Below are 20,207 nucleotides of genomic sequence, written 5' to 3'. Positions count from 1 at the left end.
AAGATGAGGAGCTCAGTTGGTCCCAGATAATGAACAGCTCATGTATGCTAATGGTAGCCTCTTCAGCCCAAAGAAAGAGCCTGCCTATCAACCCCTCCTCCTGCTGAGCTGCCACAAGCATGCACGTGCGCCTCTGGAGACCTGAGGGGGCCAGGCTGCATTTAATGAGGCAACAAGGAGGAAGTTGTATTGAAGGGCAGGAGGCCTCCAGCAGAGTAAGGCACTTGTGTAAAAGGCCACAGTAAATATGGTATGAGTTGAAAGGCAGAATAAGCATGCTTCCTTCAGTCTCCTTTACAAGGACAACAAAGCTGGACTTGGACTCCATCTCAGGAGACACTGCTGTGAACAAACACTGTTGCTAACCTCACACAGAAATGGGTACAAGCCAAATCTGTGCAATAGGAACATTAGAAGGAACAGATTCTGCTACTGTACTAAGGCACGAGAGTCTGAATCAGACTTAAAATAATTAGGACAAGACAGACCCAGATGATGGCAGAGCCCTGATTACTTCTCTCTCCAGCTCTTCTGCAGATCCAGGTGCCATGTTCATCAAGAATGCAGGTATCAAGCTAGGATCCTGCACATGTTCTCAACACCCACCTAAATTGCTAAACATAAATAAAATGCAGGTATCAATGGTAAACTGAGCCCCTCAACTCATCTCTTTGCCTTTCTCTGCCACTTCAGCTGTTTGTCTGTACTTGCATGCAAGTGTTAAAGTAGCCACAAATGCAGCAAGTCCAACGATGAGTCCACACAGTAAGCAGGATTAGTTGTATCTGCCTCAGATGCTATACCAGTGCTGCTAACTGCTTAACTACAATTTCCAGACTTGATATGGGGAAGCCAAATACTTATATCCTGTATTTCACCTTCCTTAGTACCCTGGATTTACAGTAAATCTGGAAACTGCTTAAAGAGATGCAGCTGCTGTTTTTCATGCAAAACCCCTATTGTAGTTTTTTGGCAATTAACATATAGACAGGGGAATACATCTTGCTCTAGGTGATGACTGGCTACAACTGCTTTTTGAAGCCAAAGAAAACTACATATTCATTTCTGAAGGTCACTGGCTCCAGGAGAAGCCATATGCCCAAGCTCATTTCTTCATCTGGCATAAAATGATTCTGCAATATGTTTACTTCCTCCTGGAAATGCATTTTGCACAGATGAAGCAGCAAAGCAAGCATTCGCATTTAGACATTTGCCTGATCAAAACAGCTCCCTCTGACACTGTTTTTAGCAGCGCTGGCTTTCATCATGCACAAAAACATACTTGATTTAGATTATAAAATTGCAACACTCACTCAGACAGAGCCCTTTCCATACTTCCCAGCTTCCGAAGTGAAGAAAAGCTATTGAAAAAAAAACAAAAAAAAACGACCACAGAGATTGTAGACAGCCAAGCCTGGAGGAAAATCATGCATTTCCAAGACTAATGCTACAAATGAGGTCAAGTGCTACTGGGGATTTAGATAAAACAGCCCAAAATAGACAGTGATGCTGTTTTAAAGATGCTCCATGATCTTCTCACCTTCACAGGCTCGCAGAAGTGCCTTTCACAGCACACACAGGTACAGCAGCACCACATAAACATCACCGCATGGCCATCTGCAATGTCCTCGCCAGTACTAGGTACTGCTCGGACCAGCTCCCACACTTACTACTCTGCTTCCTACATCTGTGAGGCTGAGGGCTATGGGCACTTGCAGTATAAACAGAGAGCCTTTGCCAACACAAGCATCACAGTGTGCAGCACTCCAGCACTGCTGATGCAAATGAACAGTCCACTTGGAGCTAACACATGGTATATGAGCCTTTCCTCCAGCTGGGAGCATTTGGTTTGAATGCCAGACCGTCAGGACCGGTAGATTTAAAGCAGCAGGGCACTCAATTCTAGATTCATGACAGCATATTTTATGTATGCAGCAAACCTCCAGCCCAAGGTATTGGGAATGGAGCATAAAAGGACAATGCCATGAAATATAAATATCAGACAGTCCGTGCCTTAGGAGAAAGCAACTTATTAGGCAAGAATTTTAAACTGGGATTTAAAATGGAGAATCAAATATGACATAGCAGGACAGACGCAAGCAAGATGACAGGCCCTGTTCACTACCCAGTTGAAACAGTGTTGTTTACAACTTACAAGGCACTACAAAGACATTTCCGGGAGCCTAGCTTAACAGCAACCAGGACCATGCTCCAACACGATGCTAGTCTGGGCTACTGCTGTTCTCATCCAGTGGGCCACAGATGTACTAGGAACGGGCCACTAAGTTTGTTCCTGCAGAACCAGGCAGTAGCACAGGGAGATGCCACACGTGCTCTCCCCCAAAGTGCCAGCAGAGCTGACTCAGTGTAGCACAGGGTGGGAGCGCAGCACCAGGATACTGCACCATCCTGCTTCCCTTTCAGGAGCCAGGAGAAGCAGAACTCACTTGGATAACTGCATCAGTGCTGCTCCATGCTGACAGTGCTGCACCAACCTCTAATCCTGGCTGCTTCATGTCAGCTTCTTGCCTCCTATTGTTTTGAAAAAATCCAGTTCTTTATGTTATGAGGAACTTGTGTCCTGAAATATGAGTTTACAAAAAAAGGTGGTCAATTTACAAAGGGGAAGAAACTCTTGAATAATCCAACAAGTGCGCAATGAAGGAAAGTGCTACAAAATTCAGTTTTATTTTGAGGTTAAGAAGAATATAAAAAAGACAGCTTAGCTGGTTCCCCATATTTATTTTGATATCCAAGATGGCACTTCAGGAATGTCAAGTACACTTGGGGAGGTAAAAGGCCACTTCTGAAAGGGGTGGGAGGAGACAGCAGACAGAAGTCTGTCCAAATTCAGGCAGAAGACAAACAGTACTGCTACACAGAAGTTAAAAAGGTATTTGCCAACGATTCTGTGAAGCCGATAAACCTCAGATGTGAGAGATGAGTACTGAGCTACAGTCCCAATTTTGAGTGAAGAGAAGTGGAAACACAGGAAAGTGGGCCAACTACTTCAGGGTCAGACTCTGGAGAAGTTTAAAACAAGCAGTCAAGCATGCAACCCGTGTCTGCACCCAAGAACAGGGCATACAAAATTCAAGGCCTGCTGGATGCTGAAGGGACAGGTCTGGCCCTTTTTGTGTTGGCTTTCTGGCCTCTGGTCAATCCTGATCAAAACCTCTTCCCATTACTGTATTTCTGTTTGGTAAAGGACTACCTAGTTAACTAGGGTTGTCACAAGGATGATCTTGTGGAAAGGAGGCCTATCAAGCTTTCAAAGCACTGGTGTGCCCTGTTATTTTATGCAAGAATTTCCTTATGCTGAACAATGTCCATGACAACAGGTAGGCTCTAGAGCTGAAACATCTGCTGAGAAAACCAAAGACACACAAAACATATAAAAAATTAAAGACTTGTAGAGAATGCAGCGTGGATGCATTTATTATTATCATGCTCTGTGTTGGCTGCATTTAATCACGTTCATAGTTGGTTTCCATTACTGAGCACATCTTGGTTTTAGCAGCAGTTCAAAGATTGGCAATGCGCTTAATGTGGTTTCCTTGTGTGCAAATGCAAGACAAGGGGCTCCCCCCAGGTTGACTGAGGGGAAAAAAACATTAGGTAAGACAAGGTTGCCTCCCTGCGTCAACCTGTTTTTCCCCCAGCAACAAGTAAATTTGGTAATCAGTGCTTAGATGCTGTCTGCACTGCAAAAAAGTAGAACTGGAACACCGCAAGGATACACTTGTACAGTGCTACTCATAGCAGCTGTCTTAGGATATTTTGCAAGGGTTGCCATGCCTAGAAGCTGATCTTTACCATGAATCAGGTTGTATAAAGCAGTGTACAGTTGCACTTCCTAAGTGCACAGGCACAAAGATAACAGCTGCATAACAAGGATATCAGCTGGTCCTAGCTTCATCCTACAGTATATTGGCACAAAACTAGGCAATTGCCAGGGGGTCCTTGCTTCCAGCTGGTGTATAGTCCTAGCTTCAAAGAGTCTGAGGAAGCAAGAGTACAGCCATTGAAGGGACTGTCATTTGATATAGCTATACATTTGTACAGCACCTACAAGAATGTACGACACCAACCATTTTGGCTCCAAGTACAACCTTAGCATAAAGGGTTAAATAAAACAGTGGCATACTGGCACCAAAATGGTGTCAAGACTAAAAAGATGAAAGATGTTATTTCATTCACTTGATGACCCTATTATCATTTTGCCCCTTAAGAAAGCATACCAAACATACTTAGTCAGGGTGAGGTTTAAAACTATGTAACACAGTATGAGAGTTTCTCCATGCTAGGGTTATGAGAAGTTAAGATTCTCCACTTACTAGGAGGTATTACTCTAAGACAATAAGGAGAATGACTTAGAGATTGGATTGTAAAGAAAACCTTAGATTAAACAAGCTAGCACTCTTGAGCCAACAAGTTGTTCTTGTCATCTGCCAAGAAAGTGGTCATCTGGGGCACATAAAGGATTTAGCAAGGCTGCATTTCACAGCATTGTCCTACTAATTTCTGCAGCTAAATTTAGGATTTCTTTCATCAGCTGTGTTCCAGTCCATGTAAGAACTGGAATTAAAGCATAGGCATCCCACTCAGTTTTACCATCTTGCAAGAAACCTGGGCTTGAACAAATTGTTCTGAATAAACTCCAGAGCTGTTATGGCTGTTGTTTTTTGTTTTGTTTTGTTTTGTTTTACTAAAACTGGGACAAGCATGGAAAGTAAAAAGCATCAAATGCCAAATTGTGTGCGCAAAGAGTTTATAATTGCTTCTAACCTGTAAAGAATGCTCTTGGGTGGAGTTACAGTAGAAAGACAGACATCATTAACACAGAAAATGTCAGATCAGGAGACATGATTGTGTTTGGATTTCCTCTAACCCAACCTAGCTTCTTGGCAGCACCTTATTTTTATAGTTTTCTTCTGCAAGAGGAAGTCACTGCTTGATGAGGGAAAGTTATTAGCTTTGCCTACAGTAACATGGTACTTACAAGACATAGCTTGAACAGTCTGATCTAGCCTCACTGGCCACATCAGCATAGCAAAGCAGGAAGCAAGGCACCCCCACACCCTCAGGAATCCCTATCAGACTACAGGAGTGCCTTCACAAACCATACAGCACAATAAAGAGGAGACTACAGCAAAATTAACCAATCTACCAGGCTCAATATTACCTCCATTAAGCAAAATCAGTCTCATTCCCCATTGAAGATGATGAAGGCATGCTTTCTTCTTTGTTAGTTCTGCTTCCAAATCCTGGCCCCAGAGGACTGATGTTCAGTGACGTTACAGAAGTATTTCCATGTACATGGATGCACTCAAACATCATCCTTAAAACAGTGCCAACCAAGGAGCTTTCTTTACAGAGTTTAAGATGATTCTTTCCATTCATTGGCAAGGCATGAGCTGGCAGTGCGTGCATGCGAGCTTCACTGCTGCAATGAAGTCTGGTGCTTCATTACTGAGCTCTTCTCCCTCCCTTCTTCTTCGCCTTTGTTCTCAATAAGCCATGCATAGTGGAGGAGCACTGTCTGCAGTAATTTAAGCACCAGAGCAAAGGCTGGAGGATTGAATCAAGCCTTTAACCAATGTGGGGGACATAAATGTTCTGTGTGTCCAAGCCAAGAACAGAAAAAGCCTAATAAATCAATAGCTCCTGTAATGCTATGGATGAGATTGTTCTGAAGGTCTTATGCAAGGGAAGCACTTAGGTTAAAATGCCTGGACTTTGCAGAGAACCCCTGTATGCTCCAAAATGCCTCTTTTCCTCCCTCTTCCTCCATTCCAGTCAGCAATTCCCTAATTGCTTCAGGGGCACAGGAGGCCCAGGGAAGTTGTGCATCTTTGTCTGGCTGCAGCAGAAGGCACTTAGTGGGACTGGAAGTGGAGGGAGGAGGAACAAAATAAAAGCACGGGAGTTCTGATGCGGCTTAGATTCTGGTGATTAGCTGCTCATATGACTGTACTAGAAGGACTCTTTCCAAGGCTGCTTGAAACACCAGTTGAGAAAAAAGGAGGGAGATGCTGGAGTAGTGTATTTGCTGGGACTTGCTCACTGCCAACTTTTTTTTAAAGCAAGAAAAAAACCCAGCAGCAACAAGGGAGAAGAGGATGGGAAGAAGTATTCCATGCACTTTTCCAACAAGGCACTTACATATGAACCAAGTATATCCAGAGGGACTTTTGTTACCGAAAACTAGAGTCTCTCTCTCTCTCTCTCTCACACACACACTTGCCTGCAGATGAAGTGCCACAGATATGAAGTTAGCAAGCAAAACGCAGACAGAAAAGAGTTCCAGAGATCACCAGGGGCCAGCAGAGCATAGGACATTTTACAAGGATGAGCAAGTTTGGGAGAGTAACTAAAAGTTAAGATGAAATTTAAGAGTTAGGAAGGCGGAATGTAACTACCAAAGATGGAACTTGGCCAACATTTTTGCAGAAAATCCCTAACTTCATGTAAACACCACCAAAGCCTGCAGTAAGGCACAGACAGCAGCTTATGCTTCACGTGAGACTTGGCACCTCCAGCAGCACCACGCCAGATACCACCACCCAGACACACTGATTAGAACTTGGGGAACTGCGTCACAAACTTACCCTGAACTCTCCCATCTCAACTTCTGCCCTTCTAAGACCCTCTCTCCTAACTGCTAAACTACTTGTTTACTTCACGAATCCTTCTGATATTAGAGCAGAGATGTTGTGGCTTCACATCACAAGAAAAAACTATTCATACGGACAACTTAACTCGTTCACTGCTGAAAACAACTGCAACTGCAGGACAGGAGCAGAGGAGAACTGGAGAAAAACAAAAAAAAATAAATCAGTGCTACAAGTCCATTTTAGCTTGTGTAGCTAGTATGTTCCTCCAATGCTTAAAGCTTGAAATGTGCTTTATAAGTTAGATTCAGAATGTATCATATATCCTTTGGTCTAATTAAAATTCAACCTGGTACAAGGCTGCTTGTTTGATTAAGCTTCTAAGTGTTTTACTGCCCAGATTTGAGACAACTGCATAGAAAGAAACAGGACTTCTAAGTACAATTGATGAACAGGAGGAAACCAAACAAAACAAAGCATGGCTCAGTGCCAAACAGCGACCTTGTTAGAAAAATCATGGCCCCTGCAGTTTGTACAACAGAAATTTGTTTCACTTGATTCAAAGCCGCATCATGGTGCAGTACGAAGGGAATGGTTAAGGGAGTGCTGCTCCACGTGGAATCCGAACCTGGCATGCAAACTGCAAATCTCAGTGATCTGAGACACAATGCATGCAAATCCCTTTATCCAATGTCCAGGGCTAATCATCAGTTGGCTAAGCTAGCCTTTTGTAAAGCCTCCTTAGCTTTATATTTGTACCACTCCTGTTTCTCAGTAATACAGCAGAGATTTCTATGAGGCTGACCCTGCATGCCTGCTCAGCAGTTCAATGAAAGAGTCTGCACTGATCACATTTATTTAATCATTTTGTATTTGTTGGCCCAAAAGAGCTACAAATCCTGTAGAATTGAGAACTTGTCTTGGGGCCATTTTACATCCAGCTCTACTCTGAAGCGAGGGAGGGCTTGTAAACTCACCACTGGTACTGTCCAATTTGGGAGGACGGGGAGGGTTCTCTTTGGCATCAGTACAGACTGAGGCAAGGCTCTGATGTTTTCAGATTTGTCTTGGTACTCAACAACTCCCAGTGCATCCTCCTCTCTTCTCCCTTTCCTACACCAAGTCTGAAGCACGTGGAAAGTCCATCTCCATGTAAAATATACACAAAGGTGACTGGAAAGACAACCCAGGAGTCCATCTCCCTTCTGCAACTACTGACAAATTTCAGGACTCCAGGAAGCTCCGTCTCCTGATGGCATTATTGATGACTGCCAATCTCACAGCAGACAAAGAATTACAAAGTTAGTTCTTGGCAGGTGACTGAAGAAGCAAGTGGAGTTTCAAAATTATTTTATTTAAAATTGTATTTGAATCTTTAAAACTGCTTCAGCAATTTTAAATAATAAATATTAAATATTTAAAAGCTCTCCAAGCATTGGACATTTGCTTCCAAGGTCTGTCTAGGTATACAAATGATCACAGTGTGAAAAACAAATAAACCAACCAACCCACCCACCCTCATTTAGTAGTGGAGAGGGGCCCCAGTGTGGAAGCGTGGTGCCCCTGGGACCACCAAAACCCGGTGCCTGTGGATGGGTACCACCTGGGGGGGAGGGCTGCCACTGCCGCAGAGGGAAGCACCAGCCCCCCACCGCAGCCCAGGGACTGCTCCACCTGCCTTCCCCTCCCCACTGGAGAGGCAGGTAAGTCAGCCCATGTGTGTACAACACTGGGGTTTAATCAGCCCTAAATTGAAGTGGTGTTTTTCAAAACCCACCGCTTCAATTTAGGGCCTCTGTTTCGTCTACACACACCCTACGGATACTAAAAGTGACAGAGGAGCTGCTGAGTAAAAAAATAGATTTGTGCCCTTTTGGCTTCCTTATGACGCACATAAGGTGCCACAAAAGCTTTTCTCTTTGTTTGTTTTCTATTTGAGAAGAATCAGGAACATCCTTTGGCTTTGCTTGAGGATCTGAAAGGCATTAAAAGGGTATCCTGGGATGAGAAGGCTCAAAGGACTGGGTGGTTGAAGCCTTTTTCACAGAGGCACTGGAATCAAAGAGATGCATTTTTTTTTAAACTAACCCCTTTCAACTGATTTGAATTAGGAGTTACTCCCCACTTGCCTCCAGGTTGTATTTGCACAGTATCTCTGATATCATCATCCTACCAGTTCTTGACTTTTTCAGAGGCCAAAACAACCAAGATCTACACTTGATCTGAGCCTTCAAGAGGCCGAGAAGCAATTACTACTTATGGGAAAACAACCACCAACCTACCAACCATCCAAAAGAAAATCCTCCAGTGCTTTTTTCATTTTTTATTAATTGCGCACATTTTAAAGTCCTGCGCCACACATTTGGATGAAAGCCCTTTAAAAGGGATTTTCTTGAGTTTAGGAAGACTAATCTCCGATTAATTTTATTTACAAATGGACTCTGCAAGCATAACTCTCCTTCCACAAAAGGTATTTAGAAAGAGACTAATGCTGACAAAACACTCAACTTCAGTGAGACCTGGAGAAATGTAGCTTTGTTAACAAGTACTTTTAAGTCAAGCTTCCAAGAACCTATTGCCTCACATCCAGTCTTGGAAAATGCCCCACCTGGTTCTTTGCACGGAACATTTTTTAAATCACACAGAGCACAGTTACTAGTACAGTACTTCACTTTAACCGCTGCTGGTAAGAGATTTGATAGATAGTTATTATAAACTACAATGACCAGAGAGATTGCTGAAAGTCCAACAGTCTCTAGTGAGCATGGCTCACTTTTGACTGCTGAAGCATCAGTCGTCATAAAATATGGTTACTCCCAGCATCTATCATCACTTCAGTGATAGGAGAAATCTTGTGCAAAATTGTTTGATCATGAGGTAATTAGAAAGTTTCCACACTGATACAAGCAGATCGAATCACAACCATCTGAGCTTAACCCACATCACCACCACCACACAATGCTGGTAGTCTTTTGCAATTTGGAGAGGCTGCAGGACCTTACAAATGGCCCCCTTCACTTCCCTGCTGGCATGTCTTGCTGGCACAAAGGACCAACAAGCCTGTAATAATCCGATTACTCCTAGTGTGGGTTTAATCTGGAGTACTTTCTATTATCCTATGAAATACCGTATGATGAAAGTTAGGGTTGGGAGGCACCTCTGGAGGTCATCTAGTCCTCAAAGCAGGACCCTCCCCAACTAAATCATCCCAGCTAGGTCTCAAAACCCTCCATGGATGGAGATTCCACCACCTCTGTAGGCTACCCGGTCCAGTGCTTCCCCACCCTCCTAAGCAAGAGTTTTTTTCTAATATCCAACCTACATTTCCCTTCCTGCAACCCGAGGCAATTGCTCCTTGTTCTGTCATCTGACACCACTGAGAACAGAGCAACTTCAACCTCTTCAGACCCAACAACCCTGCATGCAGGGAGTTGAAGGCTGCTATTAAATCCCCCCTCAGTCTTCTTTTCTGCAGACTAAATAAGCGCAGTTCCCTCAGTCTCTCCTCAGAAGTTATGTGCCCCAGCCCCCTAACCATTTCTGTTGCTCTCTGTCCGACTCTCTCCTTTCTGTAGTGGGGGGCCCACAACTGGACACAGTACTCCAGATGTGGCTGCACCAGTGCTGAATAGAATCACGTCCCTTGATCTGCTGGCAACACTCCTACCAATGCAGCCCAGGACGCCGTTAGCCACCTTGGGAACAAGGGCACGCTGCTGGCTCATATCCAGCTTATTGTCCACTGTAACCCCCAGGTCCTTTTCTGCAGAGCTGCTGCTTAGTCGTTGGTTTATTTCAGGAAAACTCAAAAGGGCATTATAGGCACCTCACTTTTATTTTGAAAGGTACCATATGTTCTTACATACAACATGCCCCCAACTTTAAAGTGCACCTTTGTTTCCAAAAGGTAGATGAAAAAAAAAAAAAATCTTTGTAGTAAATAACTGAGCCACAGCAGCTCAGGAGCTGGGCTTTCTCTTTTGTCATTTGTCAGTATCTTCTCACTGCACAAAACCCTTCCTCCACCAACCTGCAAAGTGTTCTTCCCTGCTTTCTCCCCACGTTTAACTCGGGTAACCCCATATTTGGGCTCTTTCCCACAGTCTGCATAGTTGCAGCAGGGTTTTTTTCCAAGTGACGTTAAGCTTAGCACGTGTTACTGTGCAGCAGCCTGGTATTAAAGGGAGCAAATAGGATATTTTATAACCAATTTCGAAGCTCACACGTGGAAAAGTAGAACAGATCCACTTCCCAAACTGTAAAAGCACAGCTGTGATTAACTAGTAGAGGGCCCCCCAGACTAGGTTAGATTAGGGCTGTATGTACAAGAGCAAGTCATCACTTTAGACCCAGTCCACTTTACAATTTTTTTCTTTCATTGCTAATACCCATCGGCCACTTCGGGAGAACCAATTGGCCGTTAATGCCATTTTAGAACTCCTCTGGCCACAGTTATAGAAAAACGGTGCTTAAAATTCTGGCAACAACTTCACACCACCACAGTCAACCACACCTGAGTTAAACCAGCATTAACAAAGATATTTTTGAAAGACTTCTCCGCTACAGACAAAGGTTGTGATGACTCTGAAAGCCACACAGCATGCGGAAGGCGCACTGTGATTCTGTTTCAGGCACAAATATGAATGAAGGGACTTCCCCTGCAGCCCAGGGAAAACGCACGAGCGTGTGTGGAACGGTACTCAGATCCCCTGGAGAAAGAGCGGGCTCAACATGAAACCCCAGATCCTGGTTTCAAAGCTGAATGCCCATCCAAGTCAGCTAAGATTTGCTCAGTGTTGGATGCCAATGGCCTGCTTGTTCTATTGCTTCCCGTCCTCACAGGAAACTGGCCCAAACCGCCTGTGTCACGTTCCTGATAGGGAGAGATGGATTTAGTTGCCTTCAGTCCCCGCTGCCACCCATGTTTTCAGGGCCAGTCCCATTCTCAGTACTCCTTTTCTGGGGGAGATTTGACAAAGCAAGCGGGGAAAGAGCTTGCAACCCCCACTTTCAGCAGCAAAGGGATTCACTTGTTCCTACTGCTTTGGAGCCACCATGGATCCACTACCTTCTCAGCAGCAAGGGAAAGCCAAGAGAAAGGCCAACGGAGCTGAAATACTTGCTGTGCAGAAGGCAGAGATTTGCGAACTGCAGCAATAAGAGGCAAAACGAGCTCTCCCAAGGCTGCTGCCAGTTGTCTCAGCCAGGGAGCCCTGAAGGGTAAAGCTCCCATTAAAAGTTATTCAACTGCTGAGTTTAGCAATTGCCCGGCAAGCCGAGAGAAGGCAGTCCTTAAAGAAAGGGGCTGAGCTCCCAAGCACCGACCCCTCAGGGCTGGGGTGAAAGGCATATCGAGACTATCCAAGAGAGCGCAATGCTATATGCCCACGTGAAACTTTATTTTATTCTCATTTTACTGCTGGCGGTAGCAACAGCGATGCTCTGCTTAGGTAGAGGGGCCAAATCAGCATGTCCATCTACACAACTACCCACTGCAGGTAACTTTCTGGGCTAAATATTGGGAGCTAGAACCAACTCGCCTTGTACTTCTCCGGACCGGAAGCCATGCGCCCGCTGTCGGTATTCGCTCTCCCGGACCAGGCATTCCTGCGCCCCGAGTGCGCCTGTGCCGCAAACGAACCCCCCAACTGCCAAAGAACCTTCCGGGCTCCTTCCCTCCTGCTGGCAAAGGAACAAACACCTGAAAACACTGAAGATCCATTAACTCGGGGCTGGGCTGGATCCGGCCTGCGGCGTCCCCCACTGAATTGTGCCCCGCCCAGCCCTTCCACCCACGAAAGTGGCAGCGAGGCACCCAACCCAGCATCTCCTGTTATGTCTCACTCCCACCCTTGTGGGTGGAAGGGCTGGCCTCGCTAGCACTGGCGGCACTGCTGCTGCAGTCTTCCTGCATCCTGCTACCTCCGGGAAACAGGTGGGGCTGCAGCTGGGCGGGAGCTCGGGTGGGCAGGGTGTGGGTATGGGGGCTACGGGGACGCCTCCCACACTCCCCCCATGGCACATGCCCTGGCAGGTGGGGGGGGGCGCTGGTGCCTGGGTCCTGGATCCAGCCAGTGCTGCGAGGCGCACAGCCCCCACTGGGCCGTGTTTCCCTGGCGCTCCCCACACCCTGCATTAACTTCTGGCATCTGATTAAACTCGTCAGGTTCAAGCCAGCGTTAATGTTGTATATGTGAAAATAATGGTTACAGCTCCCATGAACACTGTACAGGGTAATATCCCTAATTACAGCTCTGTCCCTGGCCTCTAAGGCTAAAAGCATTGACACCATGAATGTCCTTTCCCACAAAACAAAGAAAATTAAGGGGTAGTGGTCATAGCAGTGGGGTATAGAGCCCTGAGAAGGAAGCACTGACGGGACAAACAGATGAAAAGGAGAAAGATAGCACACGGGGGTCTACATGTGCCATTAATGCGCTGAAAGCTTCCTGCGCATTATGTTTTCCCTGGGAGTACGTCTACATGTGCACCTGTTGGAAGCAAATTTGCTCCCAATGGGAGCAATTCAAGGCAGGGATACTCCTGCCCTGCTCTGCTCTCATACGGCAGCCAGGGGGAGCTCTAGGTTCCCCTGGGTGCCAGCCCCCCACTGGCAGGGGGTTGTCCTGCCTCCGTAGTAGCTGCTTTGCAACCCTGTCCTGGGCAGCTGCCTGCTGCTGGGGCAGAGGAGGATGCCCCAGCCCCCACTCAAGAGATAAAAGCAGGGGCCCAGCAACAAGGGACAATGTCCCAGCCCCAGCTTCAACTGGCCAACTGCAGCGGGGGCTGGGAAGCAGGCAGCTACCCAGAGGAGGGGACAGTTCTCCTGCCCCTGCTGACTGGCCTGACTGGGAGCAATTTGCTACTGATCAGCTGTCTACCCATGTGCTACTGCCTAGTAGCTACTGAGTGGTAAATCTACTACATAGTAGAAAGCCATGCAGTAGACTAATTACTGCATAGTAGCTGCTGTGCACGGTTACACAGTGATGCTTTACTGCACAGTAGGTTAGTCTACCACACAGTAAGGAGCCTGTGTAGATGTGCCCAGGGAGATTTTGGGGTAGAGTAGTAGAAAGGAAAGGCCCTACAGCAACAAAGAGCAAGACTAATTCTACACAGGAACAAAGTAAGAGAATAGAAATTGCTATATTGGGTCACAGCAGCCAGAACCCAATACTGCAGAGGCCGGTGCAAGAAATCCATGGCAGACCATTAAAATGAACTAATACCTCCCCAGACAGTTGGAATTTGGCTGTCTCCATGAAGCATGGGAGCCTATGTTAATTTTGGATCCCATTTAATGTAGCTGTGGTAGTCTCGTTATCCATTAGCCTCTAACTAGGTTTTAACCTTACTAAGCTCTCTGATTTATATATGTACTGGTCTCTTTGCCACAGGATAACTACGTTAGAAATTCAAATTCAGTAGACGATTGATTTGTTGCCCTTCAATGTTCTTATAATACAAGTATTTATTTTTTCCTACGCCACATGCATGTGTGCATGCACGGGTATGTGCTACTTAACAAAACAAACACCATCCCCACTAGAATGCCCCATTTGGAAATTGGGTGCTAACTGTATCTTGTGATGTGATATCAAGCAGAATTGTAAATGACCATACTTCACTGCACAAATTTGAACACTAGCATAATCTTTAACTTGACTATTTTAGTTCTTTTTAACTTAGACATGACTTCTACATCTCTAAGGAGTCTGCTACACTGTTAGAGCCTGACTGCATAAATTCTTTCCATCCTTCCTCATGCTGTACTCTACTATACAAGATCACTGTGCAGCAGCAGAAACCATACATAAAGCAAAATGCCCACGTTGTATAACGCTAGGAGTGATATCGCAACCTAAAAAAAAATTGCAATGGAATGGAATATTTCCAAACAGGCAAGTGTTTCATTCCTAGCGCAGACATTTTTTAAGCATCTGCCAGTGATTAACCCACAATTCTGATTGATACAGCTCATGCTCTAAAGCAATATTTAAAAATCTTTAGATAACTAGATATTAAAAAAAACCAGGAAAGCTGTGCATCAGTTCACTTTGATTTTCTCTGCAGAATTTATTAGTTACCTTGCCCTTCATTATTTGCTCTTGTACTGAATTGCTACATTTGTCAAGATATCAAAGCTAGTAGACTTTACCTTTCACCTGTAGATCTTATTCAAAGGCTGGAAGAAAAAAAAAATAAAGCTGTGCTTCCTGACTCCCAATCAGTTTTGCAACTTTGAAAACTAATAATTGACCTGGCTTCTTAACTAAATAAATCGGAAAAGAGGGAGGGGGGAGAGGGGGCAGGAGGAGGAAATCAACTTTGCCCTATAGGTATGAAAAGCTGGTTTAGTACTTTAATGGGCTCCAGCCACTGATGTTCACCAGGTCAGTGGTTTGACTTTCTTTAAAGCTATAACTGCCAAACACTGACAAATGCTATTTGGATTTACTTTAGAAATCATCACATGCTTTCCAAAAAGACTTTCTATTTTAGAGCAGGGCAGGCAGCTTGTAAGTCAACATCTCCACATCCTGTCAAAACTTAAATAGCCAGAATGCCCGTGCAAGACATCAGCACAAATTTGGGTATAGGTGGGAGGAGGGAAGTATATGCATGTTTTAAGAGGAAGAATAATTTGCAAGGCATCACTGGTGGATTCATCCCCACCGTGGTATAAATTCAGCACATCAACCATGAATCCTGAACAAACTCTTTTGAAACCTTTTAATGAACTCAAGATATGTTCACAAATAAGATGGGAGACAGTACCTAAAATTTGTGTTGGCTTCTTTTTAAAAGTTCTCTCAACTCCTCTTCCAGCAGTTCCCTCTAAAACAGCATGGGGAATTAAGACATGATGAAGCAGGAGACACTGGCTTTTGCAGTGTCAACTTTTGCAAGACAACTTTTAATATTATGGATTAACCAGTGAGAGAAGGGTTGGGTCATTGCTACCTCATGTTTTTTAAACTGCTTCCCTCTCATTTTAAAATGGGCTCTACAACTTGACCTCTCCATTATGAAAACACAGGAAGGTTATATTCTTGGCTGTGCTCCTTTAATCAACACCCTTCTTTTCTGGGAGATCGCTAAACTAGTTAGAGCCAGGGTCATCTGCCTGTCAGCTCTGGGCTGCACCAAGCGCAAGCTACTAAATACTTCCAGAGAAAAGTCTTTCTTCTAAAAGAAACATCTATTAGTCTGGAGGAACAGAATGGCAGTTATTGCCAAGATCAGAAAGCACAGGAATTATCCTTGATCCTGAACAGTCTTTTCCCTCTAAAGCTGCCTTGTTTGTGTCTTATGTCTGCCTCCTTGTGACTTAAACACTTTATCCCGTGACAATGGTAGGGAACTTGTAAGAGGAAGTTTGGAGTAACTTTCCCTGGACTGGTTCTCCAGCTTTGGCTGTCTTTCAGTTGCTTTCCAAACCATAAAGGAAAGGTGCTTTTGTAATGCATTTTCCATCTCTCTGGACCCTTTTCTTCTCTTCCTATTTCAGTTCTCTTCCGAGTTTCTAGGCATTTCTCGATAAACACACCAGGCAATGTAAACTGCCTTATACAGCAAGTTACACAGGATATAACATTGTGTCTGCAAAACTGAACTGCAGTTCACATTACTGTACATGTGTGAGGAATTATTGACCAGATCCATATGATTACAGCCAATACTATGGCTTCAAAATGAGAATGATTGTGTGCAGATAAATAACTTGTGTTACAAACACGAGGGAGTTATGATTTCCTGTTCTATAATGGCAGGGAGTGATGAACAACATGGCTTTGTCATGAGCTGACGCTTCTTAGCAACCTAGTCTGAAGGGAAAACAAAAATCTACAATACAAAAAGGTGACACGACAGATTCCAACTCAGTTATCTTCAATAAAATTACACTCTTTTGTTAAAAGGTGACTTACTACGAGTTTAGGAAAAAGCAACCCTGTATGCTTTGCTTCAAATAAAAAGTGAGAAGTACAGAACCAAGCTTTCTTTCCTTTCCGGGTCACCTTAGGATCTGTGATGCCTTTCAATGCTATTCTAGTCATTAATCAGAGTAACATAAAGAAAAAGAATGGCAAAGAAAAAAAAGTGCAAATACTTTGAATACTTTGGGTATTTTTACTTTTTTTATCCCAACAATGTGGCTCTGTCTTCTAGGAACAAGAGCACAGAGCCCAAGTACAGTATGTCATTCTCCTATTTTCCTCTTATGGATCTCCATTTATTTTCAACCGCTCCCCTTCCACTCCCTCCAGTATCTCCTGATACAAGTTGTAGTTGGATTTTAAGCTGCATGCAGCCAACAGGCTGACCTTTCATAACCTCTGAACAAATGGAGATGTGTCAGGATTGCTGACTCAAAAAAGGGCATTGCAAGGCATAGAAAAACAAAACCATTTCAAACAAAGCCTACATTGAACAGAATCACTACAAAACAGAAAAGGAAATTAAGTCTATACTTCTATACTTGTTTTTTTGGGTGGGAAAAATCCTTGTTTCGATCCCACATGAACCAGTACATATGAAGTATTACTAATGCTATGGAGGGTGAAAAAAGTTTAGCTACTTCAGAAACTACTTTATCTACATCTAGTTTTTGGAAGACAAACATAAAAGCAGCAACATCTGCTATTTTTCGGTTCAAACACCCTGTTTCAAGTTTGCCCATAAAGAGTGCTTGTAAAACAGGTACACACAAGTAGGTGGAAGTCAGGGGCATATTTTGGTTTTGAAGAGCAAGGATTTATTGCACAAACCATATACTTGCTTCATGCTGTAAACAGTCCTAAAGGCTGTCAGTCCTATTACTTCCTCTGGGCTTTCTAGAGGTTACAGCGGCATTTTGTGTCTTTTCAGGTTCTGAAGCACTCTGTCCTGTTGAAGGCACTAATTCCACATCATGGCATTGCAGGCTGCTGTAGGGAAGTCCTTCCCGGGGGCTTTGAAGTCAAAGTTGCTTGCTATAACTGCAGCAGCTCTAATGGGCTGCTCAAAGGACAAGGGGCTTTTGTAGTAGAAATCATTTCCAATCACTCAACCAAACAAAAAAACACAGCTTTCCTGTGCGTACAAGGAACCTCAGACATCACGACCAAGCCACCTACCTACATACAAAGAACTGAACAAGCGCTCTTAAACAAGTAACCTGTCACCAGCTGGTCGTCTAGTTTTTAAATACTCTTTCAAGAGATTTAGACTTGGAACAATATCACAGGTCCAAAGAGGGGGCCAAAAAAAGTGACACAGTTACACAAGGCAAAGAACATAAGATAAAATTTAAATTTGGTTTCTCTGATCCTAGCTAAAAAAAAAAAGCAACTAGCAAACAGAATTTTAATAAGACAATTGTCAATGCTGGGAACAGAGCCTGACAGAAATGCTGAGCTTTTTAAGCATTCATTGCCCATCACGAGTCTGTCTAGCAAAATCAGCCATACTCAACAACTAGATACGGGGAGGGTGGAAGGAACAAAACAAAAATGCAACATACTGTTTCAGGAGGAGGCAAGGAAGTTTCCATGCTGGTTTGCAAGTAAAAGAAGGAATGCTCAGTCTAAACCCAGCGTCAATCCCTAGCTCGAACATGCTGTACTTCAGAATAACGGTAGCGGAGCCTGGCTCTAGCCGTGTTAGGCTGAATTCACAGTAATCACTGTAATATGAAGCAGGAGGACCCTGGGTATGTTGGCAAGAGCCCTGGGTGGATGTTCTAGAAAGCAAAAGCAACAGAAAACAAGTGATCTGTGCTTGTCACATGAATGCTTTGTAACAGTTACTGAGCCCACTAGAAATATTTCAAGTCACTGAATCAGGCAGGAAGACATTTGCAGTTAGTTCCTTGCTCAATAAAGCAAGGAGAAAAAAAATATTTCCACTTGACCTGAACGTGATCAAGGCAGTTATGAAAAAGAACAGATAAAGGAGAACAGCAGACCCCCTTTCTGTTGAAGCCTAAAGGCACTGTCAAATAATTGAGAGTACAGGACTAGAAGCCAGGAATGCTCATCTTGCAACAAATCATAACCTCTCCAAGTTTCTATTAAGTGGCGTAAGGGGAATTTTTTTATTTTGGAGATTCTCTCATAGACATGAGAAACAAGTAAATTTAGCAACTGTGAAGCAAAGCTTGTGGATTTATGTGGCCACAGGCAAGGCAAATAAAACAGCTATGAACCTCTTCTGTCAACAGCAAAGTTATTTTAAAACAAAGATCAAAACTAAATTTCGGAGTGGCCAGGGAAGTGAATGGAAGTGCAAGACTGGCTGAAAACAGATTCTGTGGTCAGCTTGGTCCTAGTCATTTATTCTGTGGATGGACAGAGTTATGCAGCACTTCTGCTAATTATGTGTTTTTCATTAAAGTTAAGAATTACACTGACATGCTCTGGGACTGTTTCTTCTGTCCAGCTTTCCTCATCCAGAAGCCCAGCATACTTGATTGTGAGGAAGTAAGGAATACAGATCCTGAGCACTCCTAATAAAACAGGAAGGAGGTGGTCTTCCCTGAAGTGAGACCTGGATTGGGCATTTTGCATCTGTTGGGGTGCTATTAGCTGAAAGCTAAGCAATTCTGACCTATGTTAAGAGGCACCCAATTAAGAGGCTCAATTACAAGAGGGTATTCCCACAAAATATCTTCACTATTAAGTATACATACTGCTAAGAAGGAAGTTAATGTATGGTCTGTTAATTTATTTTCCAACAATAAGTAAGTGGCGGGGGGATGGACACACAACATGAGATTATTTCACAGGTCTTGTACTCATCCTAACTGCTACCGCTCAAAGCTTTTGTCTCCCTCCAACATCATATAGTATATGCATGCTTGACTTGAAGAACTGGCAAAACAATCACTGGGCAATAAGGGGGAAACAAGACTCTCTTCAAAACTTGGCTTTATCATTGATCAACCAGCAGATTTTGCTATGGAATAATGAAAGATGCTTGTTACCATAACCCTAGTGCCACTTCTCATTGACATAACCCAGTGGTGGTCAGCTGGCGGTACACATACCCCTAGGGGTACTTAAAAAGATTGTAGGGGTATGCAGAACTGATGTGGCTGATAAATGCTGTGTACGTGTGCACAGGCAGCCAGGAGCACACCCCAGCAGCATGGAGAGAAGCAGAATCCAGCAGGAGGAAGCGGAGCTGAGGCAGTGGCTGCCTAGCTGGGGTGGAGGCACAGGACTGAGCCACGTGGGGTGGGGAGGCAATGAGCTGGCTCCCACTGCTATGTGCACCCTGGGAGGGCACGGGGGGGGGGGGGGTCCCCCTGGATGTGCGTGTGGGGCGAGGGCGGGCTGCAACTGTGGGCTGGGGCCTGGGCAGTACCAGGCTGTTCCTGCCAGGGGTTTAGGGTCAGGCTGTGCTTGGGGCAGGCAGCAGCAGCGCTAGGAGAGGGAGTTGGGGGGGGGGGAATGCGGTGAATTCTGGAGTGGCTGCAGCCCCTCCCATAGCCCCCCTCCCAGTGCCACTGCCCACCCCAAGCACAGCCTGGCCTAGCCCCAGCCCGCAGCACTGTCTGCCTCACTCCATGTGCAGTGGGGGCACCTGCCCCCCCCCCATGCCCTCCTG

The 20,207-nt window shown here is 44.6% G+C and overlaps 1 protein-coding gene across 5 annotated transcripts in view; it reads right to left on the bottom strand.

The window, feature by feature from the left end:
* TMCC1 (transmembrane and coiled-coil domain family 1) overlaps nucleotides 1-20,207 on the bottom strand; it is a 209,140-nt gene that overhangs the window by 31,882 nt on the left and 157,051 nt on the right. The window contains exon 1 of one of the 5 annotated variants that reach the window (XM_019504654.1): nucleotides 18,121-18,978. The exons of 3 other annotated variants lie outside the window; for them this stretch is intronic. In XM_019504654.1, the coding sequence (XP_019360199.1) occupies nucleotides 18,121-18,150 (30 nt within the window). In that variant the 5' untranslated portion in view covers nucleotides 18,151-18,978. Of the gene's footprint in view, nucleotides 1-5,185; nucleotides 5,896-18,120; nucleotides 18,979-20,207 lie in introns of those variants that run through there. One more of the 5 variants, XM_019504655.1, reaches the window with a different exon arrangement.

Source organism: Gavialis gangeticus, unplaced genomic scaffold (genome assembly GCF_001723915.1).
Source record: "Gavialis gangeticus isolate Ggan-Ray unplaced genomic scaffold, GavGan_comp1, whole genome shotgun sequence".
Lineage (NCBI taxonomy): Eukaryota > Metazoa > Chordata > Crocodylia > Gavialidae > Gavialis > Gavialis gangeticus.
This window is presented reverse-complemented; position numbering and strand designations above follow the sequence as displayed.